Source organism: Phocoena sinus, chromosome 1 (assembly GCF_008692025.1).
Source record: "Phocoena sinus isolate mPhoSin1 chromosome 1, mPhoSin1.pri, whole genome shotgun sequence".
Lineage (NCBI taxonomy): Eukaryota > Metazoa > Chordata > Mammalia > Artiodactyla > Phocoenidae > Phocoena > Phocoena sinus.
The window spans coordinates 140,947,871-140,966,397 of NC_045763.1; the positions used below are offsets into that span (position 1 = coordinate 140,947,871).

General features: G+C 33.4%; 1 protein-coding gene across 6 annotated transcripts in view; it reads left to right on the forward strand.

The window, feature by feature from the left end:
- The window catches only part of SWT1 (SWT1 RNA endoribonuclease homolog), a 91,292-nt gene that overhangs the window by 14,438 nt on the left and 58,327 nt on the right, over positions 1 to 18,527 (forward strand). For all 6 annotated transcript variants that reach the window (XR_004346566.1, XM_032610593.1, XM_032610606.1 and 3 more), the window contains 6 exons: positions 1,150 to 1,209; positions 2,778 to 2,907; positions 3,864 to 3,965; positions 4,370 to 4,558; positions 10,872 to 10,965; positions 17,566 to 17,711. Coding sequence is in view for 5 of the 6 variants with exons in the window: in XM_032610593.1 (XP_032466484.1) it covers positions 1,150 to 1,209; positions 2,778 to 2,907; positions 3,864 to 3,965; positions 4,370 to 4,558; positions 10,872 to 10,965; positions 17,566 to 17,711 (721 nt within the window). In the remaining variant the exon portion in view is untranslated. The remainder of the gene's footprint in view (positions 1 to 1,149; positions 1,210 to 2,777; positions 2,908 to 3,863; positions 3,966 to 4,369; positions 4,559 to 10,871; positions 10,966 to 17,565; positions 17,712 to 18,527) is intronic.

Consider the following 18,527-nt stretch of genomic DNA (forward strand, 5'->3'; position numbering starts at 1 on the left):
GCTGAAAAGAACCTAAAGCTCTAGTGAGATTTAAAGTCAGGTGGAAAAGGCATTATAAAACCCAGGGTCATGGAATAGTAAAGCTATAATGGGCCTATGTGTGTGATGTATGTGGTGTTGTTGTATCAGGTGAAGATTGATGTTAGGTAGTTTGGGTAGAAGCTGAATTCCCAATAAAGCAACATATGATACACTTGTTTAAAGAGGGTCTGTAATTTTTATACAGTGTCTTGTAAAATGCATGTGAGTTTGGTGCTTGGAGAATTCTTAGAAGATGATTTCGTTTAGTAGTGGCTTTTGCTGAGTTCCTTGTCACCTGTATGTAGGGTTGAGTAAGTCTCATCCACTCACCAAAAGTGCCAGTGAAAAATTGAGATTTTCAATCTTTGCTAGGAGACAAAAAATAAAACACCCATAAATGATAACATTTTTCAGCTTTTCCTCCCTCAGCCATATAATAATCTTCAAGTTCCCTTTGTTTTGTCATGTCACTTTTATAAATGGCTTACTTACTCCTGGATAAAAATTTCCCACCACCGAAGGCCAGCTCTTTTTACCTTTGCCATGGTTGTTGTGTTTCTTAGGGTGACATGTTTTATCCTAGAATACGAGTATTTTTAGGAATGTATATATATAGATGAGTAAACCCTAAAGAATTTCTACTATGTTTCATAACTTAATAGAATGAGGCTTTTCTATTCTAGGGGCAATTGTTCATCTGGGGGCAGTTTTGCCTCTTAGGAGGGCATTTGGCAACTGACTTGATGGAGACATTTTTTTTTTTTTCAGTTCATTGTTTTTCTTTTTATTGTGACTGTTTAAGTATGTACTCCCAAACAACATAGTTTACTTGTCTTTAAACTGAAGTATAAATCCTTTTCTCTTCAACTCCATTTACAATCAGATTTTATCTCTATTACTCCACTGAAATTGCTTGGGCAAAGGAATGGAGACATTTTTGATTGTCAAGGTTGGGAGTGGGTAGATATCTAGTGGGTAGAGGGAAGAGATACTTCTAAACATCCTACAACGCATAGGATAGCCCCCAAAACAAAGAATTACCTGATCCCAAATGTCAGTAGTGCCAAGGTTGAAAAACCTTACTCTAGGTATATGCTTCGTAACTAATAAAATTACTTTTCATTTCAGAGTTTTGAAGCACCATGTTCTTCAGTGTCACTTGAAAGTATTCAAGATACAGATCAAGAGGTTACTGATATATTTATTTACTTTGAATATTTTTAATGAAATTAAGTCGAAGGGTTCCTATTTCAATAAAATATAATGAGTATAAAAACCTTGATAGTATGAAAATAACAGTGATATCACTGCCTAATTCAATACGTAAGTTTTTATGAAGCCATGAAAAACTGTTTGGAGAAGTATTTACATTTACTTTATCACCTTTTGGGCTTTTTTTCTAATAACCTCTAATCTGTTTTGACAGAGTATCTTTTTTTTTTAATTAATTTATTCATTTATTTTTGGCTGTGTTGGGTCTTCGTTTCTGTGCGAGGGCTTTCTCTAGTTGCAGCGAGCGGGGGCCACTCTTCATTGTGGTGCGCGGGCCTCTTGCTGTCGTGGCCTCTTTTGTTGCGGAGCACAGGCTCCAGATGCGCAGGCTCAGTAGTTGCGGCTCATGGGCCCACTTGCTCCACGGCATGTGGGATCTTCCCAGACCAGGGCTTGAACCCGTGTCCCCTGCATTGGCAGGCAGATTCTCAACCACTGTGCCACCAGGGAAGCCCCTCTAATCTGTTTTGAATAAAGAGCATGGAGCCTGTGGCCCACAAGTTACGTGAATTTTAAATTAGTGTTATGTTTTTGCATGCTTATGCCTTGGCTTGCCAAAATGCAGTATGATATTAGCATGTTTTGCCTCATTTTTCTAATTAGCAACAAGATGGACATTTCTTCAATGAAAATGAGGGCACATACATTTATTTTTTACCTGTTGCTTCATTTCTCAACTAGAATCTCCTGGTTGAACCTCATAGAATTATTGTATACAATTTTATCTTCCCTGCTTCTAAATTAAAATTAGATTCATAGAACACTTTGTGTTTTTCTATTTAAAGGAGACTTTAAAACCATACTGATTGCTTTTTATTTGTGACAGTCAGTTATACTTTTATGTCTTTTGGGTCAATGCCCCTTGAGAGAAGAAAGATTTCTCACCTCTGCTCTAAAGTTAGATTATACTTTAATTTCTTTGCATCAGAATACATCAGGGAACTACTTCCCTGAAGTGAGAAGGGTATTAAGATCTGGATTTCAGTTTTTGATGGTTCATAAACAATCTTAGAAATCTTAGGAAAAGCGCTCATCATCCAGATAAAAACATATTTGGCTCCTAAAATACTTTAAAGTGAGAATGGGAATGAGAATTAACTTGTTTTGGAAGTCTGTTTTGTACTAGGCTCTGTGTGAGGTTCTTCACATTATTTCATTTAATCCTTATGAAAAATACTAAAAGGATACAGATATTTAATATTCCTGTTGTGTAGATAAACTGAGACCCATGGTTGTTAAATAATATGTTTGCCTAAGGTTGCAGAAATAATAAAGTAAGAAGAGAAGAGCTAAATTAGAAACCTTGTGTATGTTTATAAATCTGTATTCTTTTATCATGTGGCTTTCATACTTTTGTAAATATTTTTCTTTCTACAAACTATCTCATATTAAGTGAATTAATTAAGAATTAATTGCTTTTTTCTCTTACTAATCTGCAGAGAAACTAATTCAAAATATTTTGCTGCGGGTCTTTTGCAATTTAGATGCAGATTGTAGAAGAGCTTCACGCTGCACGTGTGGGAAAAAGTGTGGATTTACCTGTGGTTCCACCTTCTGGAGAGTTAACAAGTATGGAGATTGACTTGGTGGAAGATGATGTACATTCCTCTTCTGGTATATCCTATATGCATACGACAATTTTATGATCTCCTATGTTTTCTTAAGAATTAATGTGCCAACATTCAACTTTTATAATATTTAGAGGAAAAATGTTAAAATGTGCTTATTTGAAATAATAAAGTATATTTCTTTTAGCTACAGGAATCAGGTCTAAGGTTTGTCTTATCATCATTTGCTTTATATATCTCACATTATTAGGCAGTTAGACATATTTTCTCTTTCTCCTTTTGCCAAGGGGCAGTAATCAGAGTTATGAGCTGTCTTTTATTTTTGCTCTTAATCATAACTTTTAACAATTTCAGCTTTGTAAAGCACTGATCAGAAATAATGCAAATTGCTCAAAGGTATTATATTCATGGATTTCTTATTTATATAGTAAAATTGTGATTATTCTCACTCCTTGGAGAAGATAATGATAGATATTACCCAAAATATGTTAATATACTGCTTTGAATTGTATTTGTAAAAATAGTAATGCTATGTTACATTCACATTGCATTTTTCAATTTATTAAGTGTTTTCCTATGCATCAACTTATCTGTTCCTCACATGACCCTATGAAATAACAGTGCTAGTATTATCTTTTTTCTTCCATTTACACATATTTGTTTTTTCAGTTATATTTCAGAGTACGTTAAAATTAGCTTATGATTCCTAAGTACGTAACTACCAGTGATAGAGTACAGGGTTTGGCAACATAGTTACTGCTGGTGCAAGTTAATTTATGATTTAAAATCCACCCGTAAGCAATATACAATATTCTATTGGTGGATAATTAAACACTGATTACTGTTCTTTCTCTTAAGAATTGGAGTAAATGCATTTTTGTTTTTATTGTCTAAAGTACTGCCTTAATAATGCTATCAAAGTTCTGTTATATCAAAATTGTAGTTATTATACAAGTCTGTTATCAAATGTCATGAAATCCTCACTTTGCTCTTTTTCTCTAGCAAATACTGCTTCAGACAAAAAGCTTTTAATTGTTGTTGACACAAATATACTGATGAATCATCTCAAATTTGTTAGAATTTTGAAGACAACAGAAATCTCAGGTATTTATAGAACATATTTACCAATTCTGATTTTCTTATTTGAGTTGATACTTTATATGAACAGTGATGTGGGTTTTCCTCCCCCCGCAAAGTTATTTCCATTTGGATATGTTATTAAGTATGTGTGTGTATATATATATATGAAGCATAATCAACTTAAGTTAAAAAAAAAAAGCCTTTACACGTTAACCTAGCTTCTAAAACTTACTCTTTTGTGATTTCCAGTAGTAGTTATTTTTGTAACATTCTCTTGACACTTATATCTGATTTTAGTTCCTATTTTTATCTATTATCTCTTCATTCAGATTGTGAATTCCTTTAAAACTTTTAATTCTCCTATAGCAGTTTGATTTAGTAGCTCAATACATATTTGTTGACATCTAAGAAATCTTTTTATTTTTTAGGCTTTGACAGGCTTGTGTTAATAATTCCCTGGGTTGTTGTGCAAGAGCTGGATCGTATGAAGGCAGGAAAATTACTGAAACATGCCCAGCACAAAGCTGTACCTGCCGTTCATTTCATCCATGACAGTCTCAAAAATCAAGATAGAAAGCTATGGGGTCAGTCAATACAACTTGCATCTCAAAAACTTTGTAAGTATTGTTCTCTCAGGGTGCTTCTTGATTAAGATTTGTTTGGACGCTGACTCATTAATGAAGGGAAATGGTGCAGAACTTTAAAAAAAATTAACAGTATTACAGTGTGAAATGGCAGGGCATAGTGATGCTTTGGCATATTCTGTTAGGCTTGGTTTGGAGGCCTTTGATTTTTATTTATTTTTTATTTATTTATTTTTTTGCGGTACACGGGCCTCTCACTGTTGTGGCCTCTCCCGTTGCAGAGCGCAGGCTCAGCGGCCATGGCTCACAGGCCCAGCCGCTCTGCAGCATGTGGGATCTTCCCGGACCGGGGCACGAACCCATGTCCCCTGCATCGGCAGGCGGACTCTCAACCACTGCGCCACCAGGGAAGCCCTGATTTTTATTTTTATGCTTCTCCTAGACCTTCTTAGGTTATGTCCATATTTCACAGAGACTGACTGTATAGTTCTGTATGCATAGTTGTCTATATTACAGTACTTTGGATTCTTTTTTTAAAATACCATGTTGAGTGATGAGGCCACTAAGTGATCTATGTTTCTAATCATCACTGCATGCAGTTAATATAATGCAGAGGCAGGCATTGTTTTCCTCTGGTTTGTCAGAACCTGTAATAAGGAGGTATTTTTATTATAGAGGTCTATAGATTTTCTCCTGATTTTTTTCCATATTAGTTTTTTTTTAGTCATTTAAAAATCTTAGAACCTAAGTATGTTCTTCATGTTTTTATATTTTTTATACAATTTTTTAAAATTAAATTCATTTATTTATAGCTGTGTTGGGTCTTCGTTTCTGTGCAAGGGCTTTCTCTAGTTGTGGCAAGCGGGGGTCACTCTTCATCGCACACGCAGGCTCAGTAATTCTGGCTCACAGGCCCAGTTGCTCCACGGCATGTGGGATCCTCCCAGACCAGGGCCCGAACCCGCGTCCCCTGCATCGGCAGGCGGACTCTCAACCACTGCGCCACCAGGGAAGCCCCCATGTTTTTATCTGATTTTTTAATTTTTTTTTTAACATCTTTATTGGAGTATAATTGCTTTACAATGGTGTGCTAGTTTCTGCTTTCTAACAAAGTGAATCAGCTATATGTATACATATATCCCCATATCTCCTCCCACTTGTGTCTCCCTCCCACCCTCCCTATCCCATCCCTTGTTCTTCATGTTTTATATAACTATTTGGAAAAAGATCTGTGTGTAAAGCAACACTGTTGCCTCTGCAGAGTTTATACATACATTTAGAGTATATATTTCATTCTTTAAAAATTGGTTTCATTCCAACTCAGAAATATTTGTATATGTAGATTTATCTTATTTTAAATAGGGATTTATGTTGTCTACTGTATCCATATTTACTATAGGATATGAAATAATTCATCTTTAGATGAATCTAATCATGAAATTAACCCTGAGAAGGCTTTTGGAACAGCTGTTTAGTCTTAAATCTTTGAAGAAAAAGGGCCTCTCCCATTAATTTCTTTATTTATTCTCTTTACAAATATTTATTAGCTCTTAGTATATTCCAAATACAATGCTTATGCATTTTGAGTAGGAACATCATGTGCTGTTTAAGAGCTTTTAAAGGAAACCACTAAAAAAAATCACTTCTTAGAGTTAAGAAAATATTAAAAATATTAAAATTAAAAATATTATATTAAATTGAACACCTTAGATGGTCTTTTTTTTTTACTTTCCGTTATGAGAACTTTCAAATGCAGTATAATATAATATAATATAATATAATAATGAATCCCTATATACCTCTCACTCATTTTCAGTGATTCTCAACATTTTGTCATTCTTGTTTATTCTCTCATTTCCTTTTCCCCTTCTCCCCCAACTCCTGGAACTCCTGTAGTACTTTGGTATGTATTGCTAACAGATAGGACTTTTTAAAAAAACAGCCATCCAGTTAACAAAACCTCTGATCTAAACCATCATTTCGGTAAAACCCCGATCCTTAAGAAGACGTGGGAATTTTTTTTTACTCTTAACCTTTTATTGTTTTTCTTTGTTAGTTGATACAAATTGTGTTTTATTATATAATTATATAGATGATGATAATAATAGACAACATGGCCATTACTCTCCAGACCTTTTTCTAAGTGCTTTACAGCTAATATCTCATTCAAACCTTATAGTACTTGTGGAAGATAAATTCTTATTAGATCCATTTTATTGATGAGGAAATTGAGACATAGAGATGTTAAGAACTTGTCCTAAATGGAATATCTGTCCCTTCAATAGATTGACTTTGAGACTTATTTTAGAAGAGCTGATTTTAGAATAGATATTTTGGCCACATTTATTATTTATAGATGCTTGTTATGTTTCTTTTGATTTTTCCATTTTTATGTGCTTTTTTGATACTTTGACTTCTTCAGTCTATGCTTTTTGGGTTATTAAGGAGGATAAATCATAGTAGTGGTCTCAAACTTCTGTGCTGCTTCAATTTCTGGGTCTTCCTTGATATCCATATTTCACTTTAAAGCTTAAATTGGTATTATTTGATCTTTGTTTTGTTAAATTGCACTTTTAGTTATAAGGTTGTAGATAGATTATTTGTGTAATTGTCTGTGTCAGATAAATCCTTTATGTGTTTCACTGTATCATTGTTATCTGTCAAACTGATTATTTAGAACATTCTTTATATAAAATTCAGTGTACTCAATACATTTATTCTATTGATAGTGATTTTATGATATCCTTTAGAAATATCCTTAGTCACTTTTATCATAATAAAATTATATTTTATATTCTAATGGTAAATTGAAATTCTTATGTAAAAACTTAATTCAGGATTATTGAGTGAAATTAAAGTACTTGCTTGGAGAAAAGCAAGAACAAAACAGTCTGTACACTTTACATCTGTCAAGCACATTTGCCACTAACTCTAATAATTGCTTATCTTGCTGTATTATTTTCTTTTATGTAATCACAGTATTATAACAACGTATTTTTTTAGACAAGCATTTTCCATTAAAAAAAAGAAAAATGCCACAAATTGAATGCAGATAGTCCATGTTAAAATAGCCTTAGTTGACCATAATTTTAGTGTTGTCCTTACTCTTTTCAAAATTGTGTTTATTTGATGTAGTATGCATTATGGTGAGAAGAGAATAGGATTTGAAATGTGATTGACCTGGGTTTATAAGCTGACCTGGGGAAAGTTGAAGGTGAGGAAACAGTAAATGAAATGGGGGGAAATGACCTCCCCCTGAAAAAAATGGTTGTGAAGATTGGTTGAGCTAATATATTACTTAATGATTTATGGTCTGGAATAGGCGATAATTCTTTTGTGTCCTTTTACATGAGAAGGTTATACAGATTGATTAGAAAAACTAAAAATCCCTTTCCCCTAAATGGACATTCACAAAAGAAGAAGTACAACTAGTCAGTCCTTTGTTCAAGGCAAATATTTTCCTGATTGCTATTTTTAATATTGTTAATTTCTTATGTATAAAGTTTTAGTTTATATCTTTCACTTTTTCCTTTGTTGTTTTTTTTTTATTGCTTCTATGTTTAGAAAGCTACTCCTTCCCAGCACTTGATAGGAACACAGTGCTCAGTGCATTGGGAATATAAATTAGTAACTTTTCAGGAGAGCAATTTATTAGTGTGTATTAAGAAGCCAAAAGAGATGGTTCTCTTTCTAGAAATTATTTTAAAGAAATAATCAGAGATGCTCACAGTGGTTTATATAAATAATGTTCATCACAGCATGATTTATGCAGCAAAAAAATTGGAAACCATCTGTCTAACAGTTGGAGAAGTTACGTATAATGATGTAGTCATATGAGAGAATATTGTATTTTGAAAAATGTTAATGATGTGTGATATTAAAATAAGATTTAAAAGAATATAAAGTGCAATCCCAAATTTCTTAGATTAAGTTAGAGAAAAACAAGTATCATATGACATCACTTATGTATGGAATCTATAAAAAAATTAATACAAAAAAACACTTAGAAATTTGTCTCAGTTCTGAAGGCTAGGAGTCTAAAATCAGTGTGTCAGCAGGGTTGTTTCCTTCTGAGGGCTTTGAGAGAAAGATCTGTTCCAAACTGCTCTTCTTGTCTTATAGATGGCCATCTTCTCCCTATGTCTCTTCACATCGTCTTCCCTCTGTGCACGTCTGTCTCCAATTTTCCCCTTTTTAATAAGAATACAAAGTCCTATTGGATTAGGGCTGACACCAATAGACTCACTTTAACTTGCAAAAAGAATAAAAAACAAAAATGAGATTTAAAAGAATATGAAGTACAATCCCAAATTTCTTAGATTATGCATGTATACTTATAGATGGTGGATATTGGTAATATTGAGCTGATGGAATTATGAGTTATTTTAATTTTCTTAATATTTACTGAATTTTCCAGATTTTCTATAATTATTTTTATAATTAGGTAAAAATAATTAGAAGCAAAAATAAAGTTATCTGACACCTCCCACATGAGACATTTATTCCATCATTTTTATATTTTCTTTTATTATATTTTTGTTGAATCATTTATCTGCCAAATATTTGTACCAGACACTTCTAAGTGTTGAGGCTGCGGCAGTGAATGAGACATACAAGGCCTGCTGTTGAGAAGCTTTAATTCTATTAAATGTTAAAAATCATATTAACTATAATTTATACAGAATTTATTTTGGTGTTGAATGTGAGTAGAGGTTGTTGCTGTTGAAGTGCCATTTAAGCTGAGTCTTAAGTAATAAATATATGCTACTTAAGGAACACATGATATAAGCATATATTGGGCCAAGTGTTTCATATAAATTTTCTCATTTAATCATCCTGTTAAGCAGTTTGTCCATTATTACGTGTCCAGTATGTGGGAAAGCAGGGATTCAAACCCAGATCAGTCTGTTTTCAGAGTCTGTTTTGTTCACTTTTGAATAGTACCTGAGCAGGTGCTCAAAAATATTTGTTGATAAAATATTTCATGAATATTCTTGTAGTTTTAGGTATATCTTCCAGGCCCATGTGTCCTAGAAAAAATGACAGAACAGGTAATCTTGAACTTTGATACCTTTAGAGCATGTACTGTAGCCTTTAAACATCCTTCTTTTGGTCAAATTGAGTTACTAAAGTTAACCAGTGATTTTGAGCTGCCCATTTTGCATTATTGTGGTATTTACTCTGTGAGCTAAAAGAAGGAAAATTGACTGCTATAATACATGTCTGGCTGGCTGGCTGGTTGTCTGATTAAAGAACTGAATCATGTCTCCCTAAGGCTCATGCTGTGAGATCAGTTGAGTTCTGTCTAGATTTCACCACGAGATTGTGAGACCCCAAAGAGCTTGTCTTTTGAATGTCCAATTACCTAGCATAGGCACCTGGTGCAAATTAGACCCTATATAAATATTTATTGAATGCATGAATGAATTTTCTAATTTGAAAGTTTAGAGGACTAAGTAACTGTAGGCTAAAAGTTGAGGGGAAAAAAGGTTATAATCTGGGAACAAAGTTGAGTCTCACTGTCCAGTACATCTTGAATTTCAGTGTGTAAGAGAGTTGCCAAAGGCTTAAATCAATCTTTGGGTCCAGGCTCCAAAGATTCTTTTCCAGAAATGGGTCTGGGTAAGTACCCCAGGGAGTTCTGAGGCAAGTAGTGTAAGGACTTATAAGAAATGCTGTCTTTGGTCCTATTCCTACACATTACATTATTTTCACAAAAAAACAAACTTACTACATGCTTTAAGGCTTGGAGAATGCTGGAGGACACTCTGTCAGCCACATATTAGCATTTGTTAGAAATTACTTTTCGTATTCTCTGCCTAGCGCCTGTGTTGCCTTCTCCTGTACATCTCTCTCTAAACGTTATTGCTTAGAGTTTAAGAAAAAGCAGACACATGAAAGTGGTTCTGTTGTTGGCAGAACAGTTGCTTATAATTTTACAGACCTCTTTTAAGTTGTTAATTTTAAGCATGATGTAATCATATAATTTACTTATGTTAAGTCACTAAGTGACTGAACTGAGACTAGATTCGTAGCTTTTGGTTTCTAATACGGCATTTAACCTACTGATCAGATTTTTTCCGTTGGGTTTATTAATAGGCATATCCTATTCCATTTTACTGATAGTAGCAAACTAATCAGTTTATTAAACCCACAACTATATGCTGCCTGAATTCTAGATCCAGAATTTTCAAGGCATTGTTTTTGTTGTGTCTTATCTTCCTCTTCTTATTTAAAAAGTTTTCTTTCTTTTAGATGATTTGATTTGTAAATATGGCCTAGATTATTCATACAGTTCCCAGATTTTTAGTGTGCTTATTGATTGTTGCCTTTAATAAATTTGCAGATGGATTGAGCGATGAGAACAATGATGACCGTGTATTAAAATGCTGTCTTCAGTACCAAGAATTATTCCCTTGTTCTCTTGTTATTTTGTGCACGTGAGTTTCATTATCATTTTACTCTTTTTAAAAAAATAGTGACTTATATTAAAGAATTTTTAAAAATCATACTGTGTCCCCCATACCAAGATGAAAAACATACATACTTTTCTAAATCTGCCAGTAAGTATATTCAGTTACATCTCACATTCTTATAATGTGCAAGCTATAGAAGAATGAGATTTGAATCTCATGGTTTCATTTCAACTTAAGTTATTTGATATTTAGAAAACTTTTGAAAAAGCAGGGAAAGACAATTTAACATCCCCAAAAAATAGAAATAAAAATCTGACATTTTTGGTCATGAGGCAGGAGAGTTAATTAACTAATTAATTAATTTGTGGAGAAGGGCTAAGTTTTGTTGCAGTTATATCCTTGATGCCTGTGATAGAGTTGGAATTTTGGATCTACCACTTAATCAGCTTTGTGACCTTGGAAAGTTGCTTAATGTTTCTTCATGTGTAAAATATAGGGAGGATAATAATACCTGCCTTTATAAGGTTATTGTGAGTATTTAGTCAGAAAAAATATATATATTACTTAGAAGAGTGCCTAGCACATAAAATTATCTCAATAAGAGTTTTTTCCTCCTCCTCCTTCCTGATTCCATTCCTCCATTCCCAACTAATGTATTCATAACTTAGTTCTAAGGTAAAAGTATCATAATGTTAAGCAAAATTGTATTCATCATGTATGAGAAAAGGCTTTAAAGGAACTGATAAGAGCAATTTTAATTTGCAGTTTTAGTCTGAATTGTATTCACTGAAAAATGGGCTTTTTACAGTTTAATGATCATGCCTAAGTTCTCTGAAATGGAGTGATTATAGAAATGAATAGCCATAAGATTTTTCTTGTAAGGGGGCTTGGTCAATTATCATTTTAGCTGTGTTCAAAGATAATGTTATTTTTTTATATTAAAGGAAATATTAGAGATTTCTATCTCTAGTTTCAAATTATTTTTAATCTAGGACATAATATATCATGTTGGAGTTTGTTGAAGGCTGAAATAGAATTAGTAATATGTTAATCATTTTGAATTTGTGATAAACTAAAATTGAGAGATAATTTTTATATATTTGTTATTTTTTTAGTTCAACTTAGAATGAAAATTAAATTGGTGAGATTTTATCAGTTCTCCATTATTTCTGCAGTCACTGTTTTGGAATTAACAGATGTAACAGTTTTTAGTGAAATGAAAATTTGTAGTCAGACTTTACTTTTAACTGACATCATCAGGCAAGCCTGTTTTTTATTTTTATTTTTTCCTATAAAGTGTGATAATCGTACTGCGTTAAGTCACACATACTTAATGTGAGGATACATTTATATTACTTAAATGGATGATGATTATAATAATTAATATTAATAACAACAGTGATTAGGGGAACCCTTCTATAAACACTATATACTATACCTCATTCTAAGTGCTTTACTCATATTTACAATCCTAAATATGGGCCAGGAACCCCCAGTTAATATCTCCAGTCCACATCTCTCTTCTAAAGTCTCAACTAGTATATTCATTTACTTATTTGATATCTCTGTTTGGATGTCTCATAGACACCTGGGACCTACCATCTCCAAAAATGAACTCCTGATCTTTCTTTCTAAACTGTTCTCCATCTGAATAAAAAGTGCCATCTTCCACCCATTTGCTAAAGCCAGAAACCTAGGAGTCATTTTTTTTTTTTTTTTTTTTGCGGTACACGGGCCTCTCACTGTTGTGGCCTCTCCCGTTGCGGAGCACAGGCTCAGGACGCGCTCAGTGGCCATGGCTCACGGGCCCAGCCACTACGCGGCATGTGGGATCTTCCCGGACCGGGGCACGAACCCGCGTCCCCTGCATCGGCAGGCGGACTCTCAACCACTGCGCCACCAGGGAAGCCCCTTAGGAGTCATTTTTGATTCCTGCCTTTCCTTCGTAATCTATATCCAGTTAAATAGCAGGTCTTGTATGGTCTTCTTTTCTTTGTGTACTCTGCCACCATCTGATGTCAGGTGATGTTATTTTTCCTGTTCCTTTTCTGCTCTAAGGCCCATTATGCTCTCTACTTCAATACTTATTTTCCATTTATTTTTCAAAAAGTAATAATGGTATTTTTAATTTTTAAAAAGTTTCGTTAAGAATTTCAACAACTTTCAAAATGAAGAAGAGTTAATAAACTCCTAAATACTCAGTTACAACAATTATCAAGATTCTACCATTCGTCTATTATCTATATTTCTGTCCCCCTATATGATTATTTTTATACAGTTCTTTTTATTTTAAGGGAAAATGTATAATATTAAAATGCCCAAATCTTAACTATACAGTGTTGACAGTGGATACCCTGGTGTAGCCCACATCTCTCTTGATACATAGAATATTTCCATTACCCCAAAAAATACTCTCAAGCCCCTTTTGTGCTCTTTTCCTAGTTTCTTAAGGTGGACGCTTAGATCATTTTTTGAGACTGCTGTAAATTTCTCTTTAAGCACTGCTTTAGCTGCATTCCACAAATTTTGATATGTTGTGTTTTTATTTTCATTCAATTTAATATATTTTATAATTTTCAGGAATTTCCTGGCAGTCCAGTGGTTAGGACTCAATGCTTTCACTGCCGGGGCCCTGGTTTGGATTCGATCTCTGGTCGGGGAACTAAGATCCTGGAGCCATATGGCATGGCCAAAAAAAAAATTATAATTTTCCTTATAATTTCCTTCTGACCCATAAGTTATTTAGATATTTGTTACAATTAATTCCAAATATTTTCAAAATTTCCAGTTATCTTTTGTAATTGATTTGCTCTTTAATTCTGTTATGACTTGAGAACATAATCTATATGATTTCTATTCTTTTAAATTTGTTAAACTTTGTTTTATGACCAAGAATAAGGTCTAACTTGGTGAATATTTTATGTGCACTTAAGAAGAATGTATTCAGCTCTTGTGGATAGAGTATTCCATAAATTTTAAATAGGTCAATTTTATTGATAGTGTTGTTCATGTCTTCTATAACATTACTAATTATCTGTCTACTTGTTCTATGATTACTGAGAGAGGAGTATTGAAATTCCCAACTGTAATTGTGGATTTGTTTACTTCTCCTTTCTGTTCTCTTTGTTTTATTTCATGTATTATGAAGCTCTGTAGTCAGAGGCATACACATTTAGGATTGTCTTCTTGGTGAATTGACACCTTTCTCATTATACAATGTCTCACTTTGTTACTGATAATATTCCTGGTTCTGAAGTTTCCTTTGTTTAGTATTAATATTACTACAGTTTTGTTTGCTTAATACTTATATTGTATATCTTTTTCATCCATTTACTTTTAACCTATGTATCTTTATATTATTTTGTGGATAGCATGTAGTTGGTACTTTTCTTTTTTTCCATTCTGACAATTTCTGTCTTTTTAATTGATGAGTTTCTACTATTCACAGTTAATTGGTTGGATCAGAATCTACCATTTTGCTAATTATTTTCTATTTGTTCAGCTATTCTTTTCTTCCTTTTCCTTTTTTTTTGCTTGGATTAATTGTGGTGCCATTTTATCTCCATTATTGACTTTATACCTTTTTGAAAAAACTTTCTAATGGTTACTTCAGTGTTTATAATATACAGCTTTACTTGATCAAAGTCTACCTTTAAATAATATTATATTGCTTCATGTATATTGTAAGGATTTTAATATGCTTCATATTTCTCCCCCTGTCTGTTTTTGCTATCATTGTCATATATAACCTTTACAGAAACAATAAACACAATACTTTGCTAATATTTTTGCTTCAGCCATTTACCATCTAAAGCAATTAAAAATAAAGTGAATATTTTAATCTTGCATTCCATTTTTAGCACTCTTCATTTCTTTTTTTGGATCCAAGTTTCTGTCTGGTGTCAGATTTCTGGTCATATTCATTTTGCCCAAACAACTTTCTTTGACATGTTAAATCTGTTGGCAGAGAATTTTCTGGTTTTATTTGTCTGATAGTGTATTTATTTATTTATTTTTGAAAGATATTTTTACTAGATGTACAATTCTGGGTTGAATTTTTTTTTTTTTCTTCTGGTATTTTAAAGGTGTCACTCCATTTTCTTCTAGCTTGTTTGGTTTCTGATGAGAAGTCTGCTGTAAATGTTGTCTTTTTCCTCTGTGTGTAATGTGTCTTTTTTTCCCTCTCATTGCTTTCAAGACTTTGTCTTTTGTTTTTTTAGCAGTTTCTTTTAGCAATCTTTAGCAGTTATGGCCAGTTGTTTGTGTGTATGTCTGTGGTAGAGGAGAGGAAATTATCCTGCTTGATATTCTCTGAGCTTCTTGGATCTGTGGTTTGGTGTTCATTTTTAGTTTTGGAAAATTCTCAGCCAAATATTTCTTCAGATATTTCTTCTGCCCCATTCCTTCTTTTCTCCTTCTGGTATTACAGAATTACATTGTAGTAGTCAGCATCCATGATGACTCCAGTGATCCCTGCCTCTTAGTATTTTTTGTTTGTTTGTTTTTTCTTTTTTTTTTTTTGGCTGCGCTGCGTTGTGAGATCTTACTTAGTTCCCTGATCAGGGATGGAACCCAGGCCCCCTACAGTGGAAGTGCAGAGTCCTAACCACTGGACTTCCAGGGAATTCCCTGTGCCTCTTAGTATTAATGCCCTTGTGTAGTCCTTTCCTACATTGTACCAGGATTGGTTGTCTGTGTGACAGATAGCATGCATCAGAAGCGATGGTATGTCACTTCTTAGATTAGGTTATAAAAGACTGGGAATTCCTTCTTGGGCACTCTTGTTTCTTCCATCTCTCTTGGATCACTTGTTGTGGGGAAGCAAGTTCCATGCTGTGAGGAGCCCTGTGGAGAGGCCCACATGCTGAGAAACTGAAGCCTCCAGACAAAAACCAGTGAAGGGCTACTCCCTGCCTATAGCCACATGAATGAGCAGCAATTAAATCTTGAGATGACTGCAACCCCAGGCAATAGCACGCTTCACCTTTGTGAGATACCGTGAGCCAGAACCATTCAGTCAAGCTACTCTCAGATCCCTGACTCTTAGAAGCTGTGTGAGATAATAAATTTTTTTCAAGCTGCTAAATTTTGGGGATTAATTGTTACACAGCAGTAGACAACTAATACATGCATGTATATTGGACCATTTGATATTGTCCAACAGCTCTTATGTATTTTTTTAACCTTTTATTCTCTTTTTGTTTCAGTTTGGATAATTTCTTTTGACCTGTCTTAATGTATGTTGTTTCTTTCCTCACTTGTGTTGAGTCTGTTGAGGAGCCTGCTGAAGGCATTCTTCATTTCCATCTGGTTTTACATGCTATTCACCTTTTTCATTAGAGCCTCTAACAGATTAATCAAAATTATTTAAAATTTCCTATCAGATAGCTTCAACATCTGTGTCATGTCTGAGTCTGGTTCTGTTGATTGCTTTGTCTTTTGGCAGTATGTTGCTTTTTTTTCTGGGCAGAATTTATATGCAGATTTTAGGACTCACCTTCTCTGTGGTTTCCTCCCTTCTTCAGGTTCCGCCTTAACTTTCTATATGCTCTGGCCAGTCCTGAACAGTGCCCTCTGACATTTCAAGCCATAAAGGCTGTGGCTTTCTGTTGTAAGGCAGTGATGAGTTAGGAAATACCCTCAGGCAAAAAGATAGAAAATTGTAGCTCTTACCAGTGCAGCATCTGCTTCTTGAATGTAGATTCCCCTCCACCTTCTGCCTACATATGATTGCCTTCTAGTGCCTTCAAATAGGGTTTTTTGGGGTTGTCTTTTTTTGTTGCTTTTGGTCCAGATTTTCTAATTCTTGTTGTGGGAGGGTTGGTTAGTCTGACCGAACTACTCTGCCATTAACAAAAGCTGGAAGCCTACTAGTTGCAAGAACAACAGTTTGGTAAACACAGATCTGATCATGTCATTTCCCCATTGAAGCCCTTAAATCTCTTTCCATTTATTAATGTTCTTGCCTTTCTGTGTAGCACGTAAACTGATCTCATGCACTATGCTCTAATCATACTGGCTCTTTCAGCAAATCGCAAATTCACATCATTTGTCTTATGCTCACTCTAAGGAAATTTATAATTGCTTACCCTGTGTAAATTATTTATCTTATTATGGCTCTCTGTGTTTATCTTGGGATGATCATATTCTTGTGTTCAAGTCCATCTCCCACTTACCGGGTATAACTTTGGACAAGTTACTTAACCTTTTTATACTTCGGTTTCTTTCTTTCTTTCTTTCTTTTTTTTTTTTGGCCATGCCGCATGGTTTATGGGATCTTGGTTCCCCGACCAGTGTGAAATGGGGATAAAAATTAGTACCACTCCTACCTAATAGGTTTCTTGTGAGAATTAAATGGATTGATATATATATAAAGTGCTTAGAACAGTGAGTGCCTGGTACCTGGGAAACATTCAATATATAATAATAATAATTATTCTCAAAAGCTCAGATGATTTGATTCTAGTGTATATTTATTTATCTTCTATATTAAAAAAATTGTTATCGTTTCTTAATATATATGCTGAGAATCACCAACCTCTGATTAGATTCCATGTGTTTTTAGTTGCCATGTGATTTATCTTATAAAAAATAAAATATTTTTTCCTCCTAACCCAACCTTAGGGATGATAGAAATTTAAGAAACAAAGGCCTAATAAGTGGTGTGAAGTCACTCAGTAAAGAAGAATTGAGTGCAGAATTATTAAACTTATCTCTGAACACAGTTGTATGTCATCAGCCTTGTATATCTAAACAACAATTGAAAGCAGGTAGTATTCTTACTACAAATAATTAGAAATATATCATATTTTATGTACTAAGAATATTGATAACAGTTGGAATTAATAGTAAATTTTTATTTTGTACATTGAAAGTAACATTGTTTGGAGTATTTTCTGGCATAAATGGTAGAGATGAATGAATATTATAATGGTAATCCAAGAGAAAATATAACATTGTTGCCTTCTACATATACTTTTACAAATTAATTTGAATTTTTGTCTGTATACTCACATACATTTTTATATATTTATAATCACTGTGTGCATCCTATTTTTTACCTCAGAGTATACCTTTTAAATTAATAGTAGCCACAGGAAATAATTCATTTGAGGTAGAGAGAAATTTTTAGTTTATTTTAAAAATTAGTTCCATATTCATAACTTTCTATTAATACAGTAAAAACTCAGTAATAGAGAAACTTGAAGGACTCTGGTAATAATTTTTTTTTAATTTGAATATTTAAGAAAGCTAAAGGCAATACTGCTGTTTTATCTCTTTTTTTCCACCAGAATAATCTGTTCTATCGCTTGATATTTGTTGAAATATATTAAATCTTACATAATTTAAAAATACATCCCTCCATTTCCCTCTGGGAAAAATAATTATTGAAGTCTCTAAAAGCATATGTATATGCTTCATGTATTCATATATCACATGCTACTTATTTGACCTGTTTGGTAATAAAATTTCTTTTGTCATAATATTCAAAATGGCATTTAGAGGGAGTAACAGAATATTCTGGTATATGGTTTTTCAAGGGAAACATGCGTTTGGTTTGCCCATTATATTACTGTCATTTTAAA